General features: G+C 44.6%; 2 protein-coding genes and 1 long non-coding RNA gene across 6 annotated transcripts in view; 2 read left to right on the top strand and 1 right to left on the bottom strand.

The window, feature by feature from the left end:
* LOC120978736 (laminin subunit beta-2-like) overlaps positions 1-13943 on the top strand; it is a 63286-nt gene extending 49343 nt beyond the window's left edge. The window contains exons 26-35 of one of the 2 annotated variants that reach the window (XM_040407048.1): positions 725-1103; positions 2314-2498; positions 3514-3755; positions 4643-4846; positions 4978-5122; positions 5243-5450; positions 7405-7546; positions 8763-8939; positions 11300-11456; positions 12671-13943. In XM_040407048.1, coding sequence (XP_040262982.1) covers positions 725-1103; positions 2314-2498; positions 3514-3755; positions 4643-4846; positions 4978-5122; positions 5243-5450; positions 7405-7546; positions 8763-8939; positions 11300-11456; positions 12671-12804 — 1973 coding nt within the window. In that variant the 3' untranslated portion in view covers positions 12805-13943. The remainder of the gene's footprint in view (positions 1-724; positions 1104-2313; positions 2499-3513; positions 3756-4642; positions 4847-4977; positions 5123-5242; positions 5451-7404; positions 7547-8762; positions 8940-11299; positions 11457-12670) is intronic. The other variant, XM_040407047.1, reaches the window with a different exon arrangement.
* Positions 8700-19982, bottom strand: part of LOC120978741 — a 47319-nt gene continuing 36036 nt past the window's right edge. The window contains exon 3 of the long non-coding RNA XR_005774181.1: positions 8700-8825. This is a non-coding gene — a long non-coding RNA (uncharacterized LOC120978741). The remainder of the gene's footprint in view (positions 8826-19982) is intronic.
* Positions 16633-19982, top strand: part of LAMB2 (laminin subunit beta 2) — a 70475-nt gene continuing 67125 nt past the window's right edge. For 2 of the 3 annotated variants that reach the window (XM_040407051.1, XM_040407050.1), the window contains exons 1-2: positions 16633-16936; positions 19842-19979. In XM_040407051.1, the coding sequence (XP_040262985.1) occupies positions 19952-19979 (28 nt within the window). In that variant the 5' untranslated portion in view covers positions 16633-16936; positions 19842-19951. The remainder of the gene's footprint in view (positions 16937-19841; positions 19980-19982) is intronic. The other variant, XM_040407052.1, reaches the window with a different exon arrangement.

The following is a 19982-nucleotide window of genomic DNA, read 5'->3' as shown; positions in this document are numbered from 1 at the left end:
CAACAATTTTTATAACGGCAGTCTATGGTGTCGCAATGCGACATGCTGCGACTGTGACGCGACAGTCGCAGAAAAATCCATCTCGAATGGATTTTTTGCAACTGTCGCGTCGCAGTCGCGGCATGTCGCGGCATGTCGCAGTGCGACACCATAGACTGCCATTATAAAAATTGTTGCATGACATTGGTGCGACAAATGTCGTCGTGTAGACCTAGCCTAAGGCTATGGACATCTTTGGGGCAATTTGTTTATAATTACATTTTACTCATTTTGGGCTAAAAATTTTTTTTTCAATTGCTCTTTATTAAAAATGTTAAGCCATTTTTTAGAAACAGGGGTTAAACAATCAGTCTCCTTCCAGAGTTCTCAGTCCTGTCAGATGAAGCCTTATCTTTGATCTCCTGACCTCGTAAAAATTTATTATCGCTAAACTCTTATCAAACTGATAAGAATGTGGCCTAAATAAGTGTTTATGAGGCAAAAAGACTGATTTTTTTTTAACCCCTGTAACTAAAAAATGGCTGAACATTTTTTTATAAAGACCAATTAAAAAAAGAAGATTTTTAGCCCAAAATGGGTAAAATGCTATCATAAAAAACTTTGTCCCAAAGGTGTACATAGCCTTTAAGGATATAGATACAGCAATGGGGGAGGGGAGGCATTACTCATTTACTTGCCACTTGTCCATAAGGTTGATGAGAGTCTTACCTGTTTTCCTCCTCAGCTTGTAACTGTGACGCATACGGCTCTGAGATCCAGCAGTGCGACCACCTGACCGGTGTGTGCCGATGCCGGAAAGGGTTCACCGGGCGGCGGTGCGACCAATGTGCCAGGGGTTTCCGGGACAACTTCCCCAGGTGCTCCGCCTGCCACCAGTGCTTCTATCAGTGGGACAGTATAATCAGCCAGCTCCAGAGCCAGCTCCGAGGCATCCAGAAGAAGGTGTCCGACCTGCAGGAAGGAGGAGAAGCTCCGGAGATCAGCCAGAGCCTCATCCGAGAACTGGACGATAAACTGCGGAGCGTGAAACAGATCATCGGAGACGGAGGCGTCGAGGGGACACGCATGCTGGAGCAGATGAACAAACTGGTGAACAAAATAAGGTACAACATTTCTAATATATTTTGCCATTTAATTCCTCACCATGTTCAAAATCTCTGCTTGCTGCCATTGAATGGCGACATTCGTGCTTTGTTTCAGAGGCTAAGAACTTGTACAGACCTAACGGCGGATTCACACACGGCAGATTTGATGCAGAAATTTCTGTGACTGATACATTTTACCTGCCTTCATACATTGTTGAAAACTGGAAAGAAAAGGAGTGAAATTCTTGATTCTGATCTGTTTGGATCACAGATATTCGTCTAGTCTGGATGCAATTGTAGCAAACCATCAGCTTTGAGAAGTATTAGTTCTATATGAGTTTAAGCCTAATTAACAATTACCGACAGCATGCAGAGATCTTGACAATGGTAATGGATTGAAACAGACGGAGAAACTTCTATCTGCATAAGAACTGTATGCACAAAATAGTAAAAAAAAAAAAAAAAAATACGCATATTGTATAAAGGGGTTTTCTGGAACTAAGATATCAATGACCTAACCTCACCCGGCACCCCCACCAATCAGCCGGTGCCAGGGACTGTACAGTTGACAGAACCGGAAGCAGAAGGTTCAAGCAAATGGAAGCCAATTCCATCCATTGTGTATTTTCCGATGCTGGTGGCTGTCGAAAACAGCTGATTAGTTGGTGTGCTGGATATCATCATGTCATTTTTAGGCCCCAAATTTTGTCCTGATTAATTTCTTACTATATCTTTATTGTGGTTGGAGCTTCATTTTTCTAATACAGAGCTCCAAACCCCCTGCCTAGTCAAAGTTAAATGATGAAATGCCCACAGTCACCACTAGGGGGAGCTCAAGAGCTTACTGCATACTGTGAATACATTGAACTCCATAATAAACCAGTACGCAGTAAGCATCCCCTCTTGTGGATTTGGATTTGAAGCTCCACATCAGAAAACCCCCCAATAAAGCTATGTTATGAAACAAATCAGCACACAACGTTGGGGCTAAAAAGTACGGAATTCACCCCTCCTATTCCAAGTTTAATAATGGCATCTAATCTGTGGGAGGCCATCATTAGTCATCCTCTCGGGGACAGGAAGGCTCAGCATGGCATTAGGACAGAGTTAAATATAGACGTCCTCTGTTTATAATGGCGGTGAGCGGCAGCACTATTTATAGCTGAGCGCTTGTGATGGCGGGGTGTTAATCCGGCCGTCTAACGCTTTGTTTTCCTCCTCTCTCCAGGACGGAGGTGGCTCAGCTCTCCTACCAGCTCCATTCTCAGGAGAAAAAAATGAACGAGACTCAAAGCAAAGACCGAAAGCAAAAAGGAAAACTGGAGAAGCTGACTCTGGACCTGATCCTGGTCAATGACACCGTGCACATTCTGAAAACTCAGATAGAAGCCATAGCATCTTCAGGCTTCAATGGTAAAGAGATGAGCATGTCAGGGGGTTCCCGAGACTATAGTACTTGGGATAGGTCATCAATATCAGATCAGGCCCCTACTGATTGGCCAAGCTCCACGTCCTCTTCGTTGCTTACCAGGAACAGCTCCAGACATTTGGTTGTGGAGGTTCTTGGTATTGCAGCTTACTGCAAATCAGCATGGGACTGAGCTGCAGTTCTAGGCACAACCACTACAAAAACACTGGCGCTAAGCCAGGTAAACAGTAGAGTTAGATGATCAGTGGAGGTACTAGGAGCCAGACCCCCACTGATCACATAGTGATGGCCTATCCGGAGAATAGCATGGCAGTTTTGCAGTCCCTGAAAACCATTTTAACCAAACCTTGCAGTGCCAACAACTCTATGGTTGCAACTTCCAGCGTGGGGCCTAACAACTCAGGGGCCCCGACTTTGTTGTTAAAGGAGACTTAGAACAGGAGAGGGATGTTGCCGATAGTGGTATGGAGACCACAAAAAGGGTGAAAGGAAACTAGAGAGGTTGAAATTCTTGAACACACTCACTTCTGATGGTGGCTTGTGGAGTGGGGCCCTTTTTTGTCATGCCCTATGGTTACTTCCCTGGATACCTGACTTCATAATACCATAAAAACAAAGAACAGATGTAAAATTAAGGCCTATGTGAGACCACTGATCATTTGATCAGAACATGTCCTGAAGACCACCCATGCCCAAGACCAAATATTTTCAATCCCCTATATACTCTCTATAGACATGAGAAAGGGTCAAGCCATTGTTATCTCCTACAAGAAAGAGAGAAAACAAGCTGCCCCCTCTATGCTTCAGACCCCACGTTGATGCTTGCCGTGGAGCTACCATCTTATATCTCCAAGGTGGTTCCACATGGGACGATCTGTGCCTTGGACAAACACGGTCAATAAAAACAGATTATTACACATTAGAAAGGTCTGTCTTCTCCATTCTTGCCTTGTACTGAACCGATAAGATCTGTGACCAGTTTGTTTCTCTAATTTGCAGAGACCTACAACAGTATCTTGAGGTCCTACCTACATTCTATAGATGCTGAGAAGGTGGTCAATGGTTCGGTATATGGAGATGGCAGCCCCGTATTCCAATCCAGAAAGACAAGGATGGAGACAGAGAGACTTTTAAAGGACAATCTGGAAAGCTACCGCAGGAATATGACCGCGCAGAGGACATCCCTCAAGGAAATTCAGAAGAAAGTTAAGGATCTAAATGTCTTCCAGATCAACGAGAAGGTAATGAGAACTGATGTACTGTACATGGTCCTAGGGTGGATTTGCTCTAGGTTCCTCACCACATACACTCATCAGACTTGACATTAAATTCACTGACGAGTGTCAGGAATAACAAATGATCAGTCAGGTCTTGAAGTTAAAGTGTTGGAAGCAGAAAAAATGAGCATAAGCGTAAGCACAAGGGCTCTGACAATGGCCAAATTGTGATCTCTTGACGACTAGGTCATTAAATCTCTGATATGTAGTGCTTAGTACCTACCAAAAGTATTCAAGGAAGGATAACCCATGATTGTGACGTGGTTATGGGCACCCAAGGCTCATTGATGCATGAGGAGTAAAGGCAAGCCCGCCTGGTCCGATTCCTCAGAAGAGCTACTATAGAGAAAACTGCAGAAAAAATGAATGCTGGACACCGGTATTATCTCAACAGGTCAGAGCTGTTAGGGAGGTATGACGAGGGCCTACACAATATTAGGCACGTGTTTTATTATATGGTTAATCTTTACATTAAAGGTTGGTCTTTGACCATAATACACCTTAGGCACCGTTTAAGGCTCTTCTACACTAGGCTGGTCTTCCAAGTGGAACTTATCTGAGCTCCACAAATGGTGTTCAGATAGGTTGTCTCTTTTAATTTATTATGGTTGTCCATGAATGAAGAGAAAGGACATAGGCCAAGCCTAGAAATTTAAAAAAGAGCTAAGCCAAACTGTGAACACCAAATTTATTGTCCAATATGCACAAACCATGCCAAGGGTGAGCCCGTTTCTGGTAGAACACTTTCCATTACAGTCACAAAAACCTATCTTGCAAAACTCGCGAACAGTCATAAGGAGCTGTGTCCTAATTAGGCTCACGTGACTAAATTTGGGTATCTTATTTGGAAGATTTGTGGTGCCCCTGGGGACAAACCCTGTGATGAGTCTCCCTGCGGTGGAGCAAACTGCAGAGATGACCAAGGCCTAAGGAAATGTGGTGGAGAAAACTGTAATGGAGCAGTGCCTATCTCAGCCAAGGCCCTAATGACCGCACAGGATGTAAAACAGGACCTGGAAACCATGGCGAATCAACTCAATGACATCTCGCAGAAGGTACGTGGACATTTTTACCCTTAATAATAATTCTAATGGTCATATGGAGACATTCAATGCTGCCTACTGGTGCTTTATGTGCTTCTGATTGGCATTGACCATGTAAGCTCCATATGTTTACGTCCCCACAGATTCAAGCTGTCCAGGGAATTGCGCAAGAAGCAAAGTTACAAAGTGAGTCCACACTGAGAAAAGCCAAGGACACAAAGAGACGGATTGAAGACTCCACCGAGAAATTACGAACTTTTATTGGCAAGATTAAAGACTTCCTGACTGGTAAGAATGCACCTTCAACAGACCGGTGGTTTTCTTGTATATGGAGATAAAAAAAAGTAGGAAAAGTAGGAGGCATCCAAATTAAAATTTTGTAGCTGATCACTTGGTTTCTGTCTTTAGAGGAAGGAGCCGACCCGGAGAGCATTGAGTACGTGGCCACACAGGTGCTGAAAATCTCTCTTCCCGCCAGCCCCAATGATATCGCCACACTACTCACGCAAATCAAGGAGACCATCGGTAACCTCAGTGGGGTGGATGCGATCATCAATACTACCTCTGAGGACCTAGCCAAAGCCAAAGACCTACTACAACAAGCCGACGAAGCCAGGTAAGTGATGTTGGATTACATGGTCGGCCTAGCCCTGCTGACAAATGTCCGAATTGCAAGCAATGGTGTATTTAGAACAAAAGGGGGTCCATTTCGAGGAGTAACGTAGGGCCCCCTGACTGGTGTTGGTTCATGACATCAAACTCCACCTTTCCAAAACTTGTGAGAAATCCCCAGTGGAGAGTTCAGTTTTGGAAAATACCTAGAATTTTTCCAGCAGTGGAGAAGTTTATTTATTAGACTCTGATGTACTTTTTTGGAATTTTTGATGAACCTTTTACCCAGGGAGTGTGTTGATCATTTTTACGGACTGCAAAATTAATTGAGAAGCCACTGGGTACAGAGGGCCTCGGCGTACGTTCCAGATGTAGACACACATGTTCCCTGAGTACTTACAGCACGAGCTGCTTATTATTTTACAGATTTGACAAACGCCGCGCTCGGGACACTTGTAACTGAGCTGAGAACAGGTCACACACTTCCCCCTGTAAACTCCTATTACTTATGTAACCAGGATTGGTTTTTTTATTTCTCCAAACCAAGATCAAGAATTTCCAAATTCAGGGATAATTTAATTAACCCCCTCACTGCCCTAGACCATCAGAGATACTGTAATTAGCCCTATTCACTGCCCTAGACCACTAGAGATACTGTAATCTACCCCTTCACTGCCATAGACTGCCATGCCTCACGCAGATCTTTACATTTACCCTTTCACTGCTTGGGATGATCAAAGATATTGGAATCGCCGTATTTTTTTTACCCTTTAAGATGCAACGGCCCATAAGACGATGCACCTAGGTTTTAGAGGAGGACAATAAGAATTTTCTTTTTTTTCATTAGACCTCAGGTCAGACCCCCAATGTTAATCAGAACTCAGCTGACAGCCCCAATCAGACCCCCAATGTTAATAAGACCCCAATAAGACCTCAGATCAGACTTCCAATCAGACCTCAGCTCAGACCCCAATGTGAATGACCCCCAATCAGACCTCAGATAAGAGCCCCAAAATAAATCGGACTCCAGATCAGAACTTATATCAGCCCCCATGCCTCTCATCATCAGCCCCCCAGCCTCATATCATATAAAATAAAAAAACACTTTCCTCTCCTGCTCCGGACGCCGCCGTTCCTCACCTCCAGCGATCTTCTTCCTTCTGCCGTCGGCTGTGCTGTGACCCGACGCGCATAGCGTGAGGTCATAGAGCGCCCTCATGCTGTGCGCTGCCACAGCACAGTCGACTGCAGAGGATCGGGAAGCAGTGAGTACAGAGTCTTCACCGCTTCCCGGTCCTTCAATACTAATGGAAGCGCTCATTAGTATTCGCTCCATAAGACGCTGGGACATTTTCCCCCCACTTTGGGGGGGGGGGAAATGCATCTTATGGGTGAAAAATACACTAATGCCTTGAAGTTCCTAGACGGCAAGGTATACTGATATTAACTCCTTTCACTGCCCTAGACCACCAGGAATATTAACATTATCCCTCTCACTGACATAGACCACCAGGCATATAGCCATTAAGCACTTTACCTTCCTAGACCATCAGGCATATACCCCTTCAAAACCCTAGACCTCTAGGGATACAGGTCCTAAAGGGTCCTGCTCACTAGCTAAAAGGCTTAGAGGGAAGTTGCGAACTTGACCATAAGGACCCTATTTGCAGTTGTATTACTAGAGACCAGTATATTTAGGTTACGCTTGCACTAGGTGTGGCCATCATGAAAAGCCCGGAATATATACAGCGCTGTCATCCAGCTTTCCCAGGCCCCTGAACAGTAGCTCTAGTTGTGTAATCACCCATCACATAAATTTGCTATTCAGAAGTCTTAGGTCCTAGAAACCATCAGTATTGCCATAAACCAGAATGTAAAGTGCTAGTCCTTACTGGTATCATATAAGCCCAGTACATATGGTTCCTTCCTGCCATTACTTCATCTTTCTATCCACACAGGGAACGGGCTGATGGGGTGAGCGAGAACATCGCTGAGGCCAAAATCCTTGTGGATGAAGCCGGGGACAAAGCAAAGGCCGCAGAGAAAGCTGTAAATGATGTCAAGCAGACGGTGAACAGGCTGAAGAACAGCGTGGAAAAGGTGACCATAGAAACATACAATGTGTCGGCAGATATGAACCATTTGGCCCATCTAGTCTGCCCAATATACTGAATACTATGGATAGCCCCTGGCCCTATCTTATATGAAGGATGGCCTTATGCCTATCCCATGCATGCTTAAACTCCTCCACTGTATTTGCAGCTACCACTTCTGCAGGAAGGCTATTCCATGCATCCACTACTCTCTCAGTAAAGTAATACTTCCTGATATTACTTTTAAACCTTTGCCCCTCTAATTTAAAACTATGTCCTCTTGTGGTAGTTTTTCTTCTTTTAAATCTTCTCTCCTCTTTTACCTTGTTGATTCCCTTTATGTATTTAGCAGTTTCTATCATATCCCCTCTGTCTCGTCTTTCTTCCAAGCTATACATGTTAAGGTCCTTTAATCTTTCCTGGTAAGTTTTATCCTATCTATCTATCTATCTATCTATCTATCTATCTATCTATCTATCTATCTATCTATCTATCTATCTATCTATCTATCTATCTATCTATCTATCTATCTATCTATCTATCTATCTATCTATCCCATATCTATCTATCTATCTATCTATCATCTATCTATCTCATATCTATCTATCTATCTATCTATCTATCTATCTATCTATCTATCTATCTATCTATCTATCTATCTATCTATCTATCTATCTATCTATCTATCTATCTATCTATCTATCTATCTATCTATCTATCTATCTTTCTTTCTTTCTTTCTTTCTTTCTTTCCATCTACATGGGGTCAGGTCTAGGAGCACAAGTATCTGTCTGGGGCTTAGTGTTGGATTCCCAGTTACTTGCAGTTGCTGGTTTGTTGTCATTGTACTGGTCTTGAGCAGAGACTAATAACAGACATATCTGCAGGTTGGACCTATCATCATGGTGCAATCATTTGGCTTCTTCTGACACTGGAATTTTAGTGCTACGTTGACAATACCCCCCCCCCCCCCCCAAAGTTTTCGGGGTATTACAGTAACATATTCTTTATATCATTATAAGTCGCTGCAGCAGGTTTTCCTCCCCGGTTTCTCTACGTACATTTATTTACTGCTCCAACAAAACAAAAATGAGGCAATTTTACCCATTGTGTCTACAGCTCCTCTGTAGATCTATGTGTCTCCATGGTTACAAGCGGCGTCTTCTGCCTAAAACGCATGACGCCATATGGTATAGTGATGCGTTACATGTTTCTGCTTTCAGTCCAAGAACAAAATGGCCGCAGTGGAGGAGAAGGAGATGTTCATCATGAATCGCTTGGGAAATCTGTCGAAGGAAGTGGAAGAATTAATTAAGAAAGTGGAGGCCAACAGAGGGTTGGCCACGGAAGCCAGCGAAATGGCGAACAAAGCGCTCACCACCACCGACGGACTTGAAGGGGTACAAACTCAATTTATAACACAAAGGTCTGAAAGTTCTGAGGGCACATACGTTGCTTTACCCATCTTGCGGTACATCATATCTTCTTCTCCAGTCACATCCAGAGCTGCATTCAGATGACCTCTGACTTCCACCCGCAACAAGCCTAAGGCCTCTTTCACACGGGCGTGTCCGAATTAGGTCCGGATGCATCCCGGGTGCATTGCGGCAAACCCGCGCGAGTAGGAACGCAATTGCAGTCAGTTTTGACTGCGATTGCGTTCCGATGTTCAGTTTTTATCGCAGGTGCAATGTGTTTTGCACGCGCGTGATAAAAACCGACTGTGGTACCCGGACCCGAACTTCTTCACTGAAGTTCAGGTTTGGGTTCAGTGTTGTGTAGATTGTATTATTTCCCCTTATAACACGGTTATAAGGGACAATAATAGCATTCTTAATACAGAATGTGCATAGTACAATAGCGCTGGAGGGGTTAAAAAAAATAAAAAAAAATTTAACTCACCTTAATCCACTTGTTCGCGTAGCCGGCATCTCTTCTGTCTTCTTTTGTGAGGATCATGTGATGAGCGTAGTGACGTCATCAAAGGTCCTATTGCTCACAGGTGAAGACAGAAGAGATGCTGGCTGCGCGAACAAGTGGATTAAGGTGAGTTAAAAATTTTTTATTTTTTTTTAACCCCTCCAGCGCTATTGTACTATGCATTCTGTATTCAGAATGCTATTATTTTCCCTTATAACCATGTTATAAGGGGAAATAATAATGATCGGGTCTCCATCCCGATCGTCTCCTAGCAACCGTGCGTGAAAATCGCACCGCATCCGCACTTGCTTGCTGATGCTTGCGATTTTCACGCAGCCCCATTCACTTCTATAGGGCCTGCGTTACGTGAAAAACGCACAAAGAGGAGCATGCTGCGATTTTCACGCAACGCACAAGTGATGAGTGAAAATCACCGCTCGTGTGCACAGCCCCATAGAAATGAATGGGTCCGGATTCAGTGCGGGTGAAAGGGGCCTAAGAGTTAAGTCATGGCCCTGTCATTCACTGTGTGGTGCCTGGACCAGAAGGATGTATTGGGATCCTGAACAGGTTTGGATGCAGCTTCGGGTGTGAATGGAGCATAAAGTATGATGTATCTGCTAAGGTATAAATATATAGCAAACTATGTGCAATATTACTTAATACTAATACATTTATTTAATATTATAGGGAGATTAAATCCCCAAAAAGTCACAGTCAAACGCCAAACTGTAGCCTGTTGCCAGCATGTTGTCTACGTGTGGTCCTGCGGATACAAGGCATATACTAGTCACAAGGGGTTAAAGGGGTTACCCCATGATTAATGTAAAAAATTAAAATCCGACATCATATATAGAGATGAGCGAATTTCCAGAATCCATAACGCAATTCACCTTTTACCAGTTAACGAAGCGTGAGCGAATTTCAGAACCGGAAATTCGCTCATCGCTAATAATATGGTACATGACAGTCACTTTATAACAAACTCAGAACCAACCCTCACATGGATCCAGAGATCTCCTCATTCATTAGATTTATTTCAAGCTGGCAGCTCAGCGGGCGTGCACTCTCAGGGGGCGTGTCCTCTCTCCTGCAGCTGGTGGCAGTTGAAGGATGGGACTGAGCATGCGCTTCCATCTCAGTGAGCAGCAGGTGGCGCTGTGCAGATAGCTTTCAGTGAATAACTCCGAGGCTACACTAATTTGTTAATTACATGCAAATACAAAAGTATTCAGGTGCTGGTTTTGAAAAATGTAGAATATTTTTGGGGGACAACCACGTTAAACTTGTCACTTCTAGGGGTCCCCTGGTTTGTACCACTTCAGATAGTGAGTTTCCCAAGGAAATCCGATTTATTAGGTCTCGCGTACACTGCACAGAGCGTGTACGGCGCCATCTATAGTTCCCGTGGCTTTATAGTACAGAGTTGTTGGCACTATGTGCCGCCCTATGGTCGCGAACTCTTAAAGGGGTAGTCCAGTATTAGAAAATCAAGGCTGTTTTTTTTTTTTCTAGAAACTAGTCTATGGGTTCTGTCTGATATTGCAGCTTGGCTCCATTGAAGTAAATGGAGCGGATCAGCAACACCAGTAACAACCTGTGCACAGGTGTGGCGCTGTTTTCGAAAAAATAAAATCAGTTATTTATTAAACCCCATTTAATGTGAGCTAGTCTGCTCATAGACCAGTGAACATAAAGATCCAATAACAGCTATAAGTGAGGTCCACCACTGTCCTCCATGGGTGGCCAGGACCTCAGGCATTGCCAAGATGTGAGAAGAGCCTGCAATGACCCGATCTGTCTTCTTCTGCCTAGTCATCCCTCCATTCTGATTTTCTAGGAGATGGATGAAGTTAAGAAGAAATATCAGGAGCTGAAGGACAAGGTTGGAGGAGTGGACACGTCATCGGGGACGGCCATGCAGAAGGTGAAGCGCATCACAGACGAAGCTCAGGATTTACTGAAGAAAGCAACTGATGCGAAGGAAAAGCTGGACGGTGAGTGACCACCATGGGGTTCCCAGGAGGCTTCCAGGGCCCAAGTGCAAAATCTGGAACAGGTTCTCACCTACCAAGTGCCATTTATGAAACTTAGGTGGCAGAGGAGACTTTAGGCCCCCTCAGACACCATGGCTCAAATGTGACTACAGCCTCTGCACCCGCTATAGCTACACCCCGATATGCCTGTTCCCTACCTGTAGGGCAGACTACAAGCAAAGGGCTCATGCACACAAACACATTTTCTTTCCGTGCCCGTTCCGTTCTTTTTGCGGATATTCATTTCAATGGATCCACACAAAAAACAACGGAAATTACATCCGGTTTTCGTATGTCCATTCCGCAAAGTAATAGAACATGTCCTATTATTGTGTGCATTACAGACAAGGATAGGACGGTCTTATTAGGGGCCAGCTGTTCCGTTCCGCAAAATCCGGAATGCAAAACGGACATCATCCGTATTTTTTGCAGGCGGCAAAATACATACGGCCGTGTGCATGAGCCCAAATCCTGTGTAGTCTGATCCTTCTTATCTGACCTAAAAACAGTAAGAGAGAGACTAGCGGAAGTAAAGTGACCCATAACTGCTGGATCAGACTACACAAGGTTTGTTTGTAGTCTGTAACCATGGCGACACATTGGTCTACAGAGTAGCTGTATACGCAAAGCAATAAGACATTTTCTATCAAATGGATCTGCAGATTTGCTTCATTTTAAATAAAGTGAGACAAGAAATAATTGATTGAAAAAGGTGAACATACCCTTTAAGAAGAAAGTTTTATAACAATCCAGGTTCAGTTTATCCAGCATCTCGGTCTCCATACATCCACAGATCACATTATCACTGGTCAGGTTGAGGACTGAATCTCGGTTATTAGTTGGACCCTAGGGTCCACCATCCTAGTAATTAGCTACAATCATGTCTGGAGGACCGAGTATGTCCATACATTACTCAGGAATCCAAGTGAAAAACGTGTAATACCTCATTTCTCCTGTGGAGGCACTGTAGAGAAATTGAACAATGGTGCCAGGTTCCACCACCGATCACAGCTGATCAATCCTGGTACAAGCTGCAGGACACCCTGGGAGCAGATTATTGTTGGCAACCCTTCTGATAACTTGTCCAAAGTGGAGAACCCCTTTAACAGGAAGTAACCATGGGGCCCCCGTAGTGTTAGCTCGCACTGACCTCATTTACTTCTTCTATGTTTCAGATCTGGAGGAAAAGTTTATATCTAATGAAGAAGAGATTAAGTCAAAAATATTACAACTTCAGGAGCTGGAGAATAAAACCTCCGGTCTTCTCGAGGACATCAGAGAAAGATCCGTCATATATTCGACTTGTTAACAACTACTCCCATCATCAGACACATCATTCACCCACCTCCCGGGATGGATAGATACAGTGGTGAGCCCTCAGAGGAACACCATGCCTCTTTCTTACGGTTGTTATACTTGTTCCCGGGAAAGCTGAGTGACAACCAATATGGCCGCCATTACCTCTCCCATAGGGGTCTGTGTGGGCAGCCATATTTATTGTCACCCAGCTTTCTCGGAGACAGATGTAACAGAAATCATGACTGTAAGATTATATAACACTAGGTATAGGCCTAGTAGTTACAAGTATGGAGAACGCAACGTCAAGATAAGTGTCCTTCATGGATAGAAGCGCTCCCATGTATCCTGACACACTGTAACGAACACCACAGCCCAAAACCTGACCTTCTAGTGGAGGTTTGCTATGTTTGTACACGTCATGCGGATGTATTAAAATATATCATGCAAAACTTCTCTCTGTGTGCTTTCCTTATGAACTGAACTTATGAACTAATTTCAATTATTTCCACCCAATATTCCCTGGAAAATAGGAGGTTGTGAGAAGCGTGTAATACCTCATTCTGCCTGTAGGGGAGCTGCAGGGGGAGCTGAACACTTCCAGGTTTCTCCGGCGATCACAGCCGATCACTAAAGGCTTCTGAAGCTGGATAGCTTTCATCTACTTATTTTTGTTGGACCCTTCAAACAAAAAAGGTATTCCCCAAATGTGTGACAACTTGTATGGAGACTAAAACAGGGGTCATATGGGTTGTCACTCTGTCCAGAAAAACACATAACTAAGGGTCGGCCTTTCTCACTGGAGTTTGAAAGTTAATGTGACAAGCTCCTATGTAAACTGAAGAGGAGCAACGTGGCCCCTTCATTGTGCTGATCGCCGGGGGGTCCCGAAACGTCGGACCGATCAAACATTCATGGTCTATCCTGAGGAATATTCCTTTAACAAGCGTGTCTCCTCCTGGCTCAGGTGTGTGTACTGCGAGCTCCTCGCCAGTAGGAGGCAGTATGTGCTCTGCTAATAATAGGCAGTAACACTGGGCGTTTACTGACACGGACGCTGCCGTTATTTCAGGCTGATCCCCAACAACACGTTGCAGTGCATTGTGGGGGATTTCTGCTCTATCCTGGACTAATGTACAGCACCTGAAATAAAAACACCACAGCAAAGACTGCGCTATAGATACAGCAGAGAAATGTGAGGCTCTGCAGCCCGGGAGCGATGAGCAGCAGGTCTGTAAATGCAGCTCAGGATGTAACTGGAGCATGAGACATCATGATATCACTAATCGATTATACAGAGAAAAGCGACGCCGGGTACTGCTGATCTCTTCCTGTAAAGGAAACATCAATACACATATCAGCTGCTGCAGAACCTCATAATACACACCTCAGCTGCTGGAGAACCTCATAATGCACACCTCAGCTGCTGCTCAACCTCATAATACACACCTCAGCTGCTGGAGAACCTCAAAATACACACCTCAGCAGCTGCAGAACCTCATAATACACACCTCAGCTGCTGCACAACCTCATAATACACACCTCAGCTGCTGGAGAACCTCATAATGCACACCTCAGCAGCTGCAGAACCTCATAATACACACCTCAGCTGCTGAAGAGCCTCATAATACACACCTCAGCTGCTTCAGAACCTCATAATACACACCTCAGCTACTGCAGAACCTCATAATACACACCTCAGCTGCTGGAGAACCTCATAATACACACCTCAGCTGCTGCACAACCTCATAATACACACCTCAGCTACTGCAGAACCTCATAATACACACCTCAGATGCTGGAGAACCTCATAATACACACCTCAGCTGCTGCAGAACCTCATAATACACACCTCAGCTGCTGGAGAATCTCATAATACACACCTCAGCAGCTGCAGAACATCATAATACACACCTCAGCTGCTGCAGAACCTCATAATACACACCTCAGCAGCTGCAGAACCTCATAACACACACCTCAGCTGCTACTCAACCTCATAATACACACCTCAGCTGCTACTCAACCTCATAATACACACCTCAGCTACTGCAGAACCTCATAATACACACCTCAGCTGCTGGAGAACCTCATAATACACACCTCAGCTGCTTCAGAACCTCATAATACACACCTCAGCTACTGCAGAACCTCATAATACACACCTCAGTTGCTGGAGAACCTCATAATACACACCTCAGCAGCTGCAGAACATCACAATACACACCTCAGTTGCTGCAGAACCTCATAATACACACCTCAGTTGCTGCAGAACCTCATAATACACACCTCAGCTGCTTCACAACCTCATAATACACACCTCAGCTGCTGCAGAACATCATGATATACACAACACTTGCTGCAGAACCTCATAATACACACCTCAGTTGCTGCAGAACCTCATAATACACACCTCAGCTGCTGCAGAACATCATGATATACACAACACTTGCTGCAGAATGTCTTCACCAAATCAGTTAGGGAGTTTTATATCATTCAATGCTGGACAGGAATCTCTATTGTATTTTTCAAAAAGAGGTTCTGCAGCAGCTAAGTTGTATACAAAGAAGAATAATGTGCCTCCTTCTATAAATTCTAAGAATATTGGTAGTCACTTTGGAGTCAGGTGACTGTGACTTGTATAAATGAATTGGACCTGTGATCAGGGAGCTGTCCCACAAAAAATATTCTACTCCAGCGCCTCCATCCGAATACTTTTGTAATTGCATGTAATTAAAAATTTAGCATAACTACTGAGTTATTCAATAAAATGTATCTGTATAGCGCCACCTGCTGTTTGTTTTTTTCTTTATTTCTCCATCCGCTTCCCAGAGGGGGTCGCACATGCTCAGTCTATCCTTCAACTGCCTACTGTTAGAAGCTGTGAGTTACAGGGGGAGAGCTGGAGCAGAAAGAGATGCCCCTGGGCTGTGTGAGAGAGAGAGAGAGAGAGAGCTGCAGCAGACAGGACACACCCCCCTGAAGTGTTATAGGGAGAGAGCTCCCTTGAGACTCTCCCTTGAGAAAGGACATATCCCCCGAGCTGTGACACAGGGACACAGGGAGAAAGCTGCAGCAGAAAGGATACAACCCCTAAGCTGTGATAGGGAGAGAGCTGCTGCAGAAAAGCCCCCCTCCCCGAAGATATGATTGGAAGAGAGCTGCAGCAGAAAGGACACATCCCCTGAGAAAGGGCAAACCCCCTGAGCTGTTATAGGGAGAGTTGCAACAGAAAGGACACACCCCTGAACTGTTACAGGGAGAGATCTGCAGCAGACCTAGGAGATGCCCCTGGGCTGTGTGAGATAGAGAGAGAGCTGCAGCAGACAGGACACACCCCCTGAAGTGTTATAGGGAGAGAGCTGCAGCAGACAGGACACCCCCCCCCCCTGAACTGTTATAGGGAGAGAGCTGCAGCAGAAAGGACAGACCCCTGAGAAAGGGAAACCCCCCTGAGCTGTTATAGGGAGAGCTGCAGCAGAAAGGACACACTCTCTGAGCAGCCAGCTCAGGGCTGGTTCTGGCTTTGTTAGAAAGAGATTGTCATGTACTGTGTGATGTCTGATTATCACTTTTCACATTAATCATGGGATAACCCCTTTAAATAAATCTTTTTATATGAGAGACCTGCAGCCAGGCACAATGATGAGGGTGATACATGCGGGCATCACACAACAACCACCACAAGGCGGCCCCTTTCATGGCAGATGAGTCTGTGCCCCTCCACCTTTATTATTGTTATAGTTTTCCCGGGGGGGGGGGGGGGGGGCATTACTATATATTGTATATATATATATATATATATATACACAGTATGCAGTCAGTGACATCAGTCCCGGGGGGCACCGCACAACATGCCAGTGTCATACCAGTGTGTATAATGGGAGTGTAACCCGAGTGCCTGCGGGATTAGTACCACCCTCACATCAGCGCTGGGAACACTCCGGCTTTGTATGTGCAGTTACTGGCGGTGTCTGCAGTCAGGGCCCAGTGTGTGGAAAATCTCCTCCTCCCCAATCACAGAACTTTCCTCTGACACAAGACTCTGGCTAGAAATAACTGACGACTCCGATGAAGCAGCCTGAAGGGAGCGAGCACATGGGGGGCTGCTGACAGCCGGGACCCCAAACCTGCCACACTGCGAGCTGGTAAGTGCCAGGACCCCCAGAGACATAGACAGCTTCCAGTAATCATCTATCTATCTTTATTACTATTAATTGATACAGAAAAATCATCTTTTTTCGCACTTTCCATAGCACTAAATTGGGGTAACACCTTGAAACTATTTCACGTAACATAGATACTCAGATAAACTTTGGTTGGAGCCCCAACAGTCTATCTATCTATCTATGTAATCTCTATCTATAGAATTATCTATCTATCCTCGAAAAATGATGCATCACTCCAAACTATTTTTTGGCGTTATAGCTAGCAAGACATTGGCCTCGTGTCTTGGGGTGATAGCACCCAATTCTGATCTATCTATCTATCTATCTATCTATCTATCTATCTATCTATCTATCTATCTATCTATCTATCTATCTATCTATCCATCTACCTACCTAATATCTGTATATCTAAACATCTAACTATTTACCTAGTTTGTATCTTTCATGGAATGTCCTGACAGGTGTTATTCACAGGTCGTAGACCCTGATACTTGTGCGGTTTATTCGGAATATTCTAGATATCCTCTTCCTCTCACCTGCTGTCTCCATGCTATATATTCTGATACATGAAATCGTGTGAGCGCAGATACTAGGGTATCCGCCAGCGAGGAGGGAAGTAGCATTCTGGAAGGAGAACTAGGATTCTTCTAGTGACACTGCCAGGGACAAACATTTTCCAAAGGAATTCTTGAAGACCCCCGAGGCGGTGATGAAAATTAGGAACAGTTGGTTGGCAGCTAAAAGTCAGAGACAGAACAGAAGATCGTGTCCCATGTCGGGGAACAACACATTAATATTTACTGCTGCCTGCAATAATTTCTCCAGACTTATGAATGATGAGTGTTAAAGGAGAACTCCACCTAAAAACCTCAGCCCCCCACCCATTACTACTGTCACTAATGCTCTGTTCACACTGACATTGCTCCCTTGCATTGCATTCCTGGGAATTGGAAACCCCCCTCTGAGTCCTCTATGAGAAGCAGAGTTTAATGATCATATTCATTCAGCCACTACTAGAGAGAGCTCACTGTACTGTAGGTGGAGTTTTTAATGCTTTTAATGGGAGCTCCCCCTAGTGGTGGTAGCAGGCAAACTGAATTTATTACCTGTTCTTGTTTCAGGTGACTTCAGGATTGGCTGTTATAACACTTTATCTGACCATTACATGACTTGTATTCGGCATTTTCACTCGTTTTTCTCTCTGCAGGCTCCATCTTTAATTGTGAGTCTTGCTTGAGCTGGTGGGTGTAGGCTAGCTGCTATGATGTCTCCTATACACTGCTCCCCTATCTCTTTGTAGCACCCCCATCTCCCCGGAAAAGCATGGAGAACATTATACAACAATACTGAGAAGGGTAGCGGTGAATCCAGCTCTGGGGTGCTATAGAATACTTGAAGAAACTGCACATTTGGGGTGGGTGCTTCTGCTGCAAATTCGGAAGCACATTTTACTGCATATCAGCAATACAATCCCAATTTCATCACTCTACACTTTAAGAGGAGAACTCTACAGTGAAAATCTGTAGCAGAACTTGACATGCTGTACTAAGCAGTGTAGCTGTGAATCCAGCACTGGGGTGTAGGCTAGCTTCTATGAAGTCTCCCATGCACTGCACAGAAAGGAGATCCTGCTCCCCTATCTCTTTGTTGCACCCCCATGTCCCAGGAGCAGCATGGAGAACATTATACAACAATACTATGAAGTGTAGCTGTGAATCCAGCTCTGGGGTGCTATAGAATACTTAAAGAACCTGCATATTTGGGGTGGGTGCTTCTGTTGCAAATCCAGCAGCACTTTTTACTGCATATCAGCAGTACAATCCCCATTTCATCACTCTACACTTAAAAGGGTGAACTCTACAGCGAAAATCTGTAGCAGAAATTGACATGCAGTGGATTTTAAAAAAATCAGCACCGCAGGTCAATTTCTACATAGCTTGTACGGTAACACACCTTGGAAAATCCACAGCAGACACACGACATGTTCAGGTAGCCTTACTAGAAGCAACTCCGCTTTTGCGCATTTCTCTGCCTCTAGCAGCTCCCACCTCCCCTCCCCTCCACAGACAGCAACTGCAACCTGATCTCTTAGCGAGCCTTAACCTGTCTTCATTGAGGACGGAAGTTAGTAGTGAATTGAGAGTGAGTGATCAGTCTAGATGGTGGTATGAGGGGATGATGTGACTGATAAGTGGAGAAAGAGGCATTTTTCTGCAATGAGATATATTACAAAGATTCTTATCTTCACTTTTTCTACTTATTTATAAAAAAAAGGACTAAAACAACAGTTAGTCCTTAAAAAAGCACCTGCCTTGGGAATTAGTGCAACTGATACAATACAGGTGTCATTTTAATCAGCAGGATCAACCTTACCAGGCAGTATGACTGGTGGTGTGATGGAGTTGATCATGCTGACAGGTGCCCCTCAAAGGGGTTTTCCCAAGACGAATACTGATGACCTATCCTCTGGTGGGCAACAATTTCCACGCTGATAAATTTAGGGGAATTGGCCTCACATATCCATATCCTTGTTGCCCATAGCAACCAATCAGAGTTTCGCTTTCATTTTCTAAACTGCACTAGTGAAATGTGTCCTGTTGCCAGGGCAACAGAGACATCATACATACAAGGCTTATAGTGGACGACAGGGCAGCGGTTGCCCGGGGAGATGGCAACCCATGCGATGACAATTTTCATTCTACTCCCCCCCCCCCCTAAAAAAAGATACTGCAACCTGATTGGCTGCTATGGGTGACAACTGCCTGTTTTTAGAGTTTATACCTGGGTCTCAGCCAGTACAAAAACAGCAACAGAAAAATATTTCCCTCGCAGACAGTGCCGGTCGCCGGAGCCAAATTTACAATTAATTCCATCCTTCTTTCAGCGCTGCCATATTTACTGAAGTGGACACGGCTTTTACAAACTCGTCCTGACTGAAATAACACGAAGCGTTCCCCTAGGCTGCCGCTGAGAACTGCACCCGTCCCGTCCGCCATGCTGCCCGCTGTCATTATAATAACCGGTA

Source organism: Bufo bufo, chromosome 9, assembly GCF_905171765.1.
Source record: "Bufo bufo chromosome 9, aBufBuf1.1, whole genome shotgun sequence".
In the NCBI taxonomy this organism is placed as follows: domain Eukaryota; kingdom Metazoa; phylum Chordata; class Amphibia; order Anura; family Bufonidae; genus Bufo; species Bufo bufo.
This window is presented reverse-complemented; position numbering and strand designations above follow the sequence as displayed.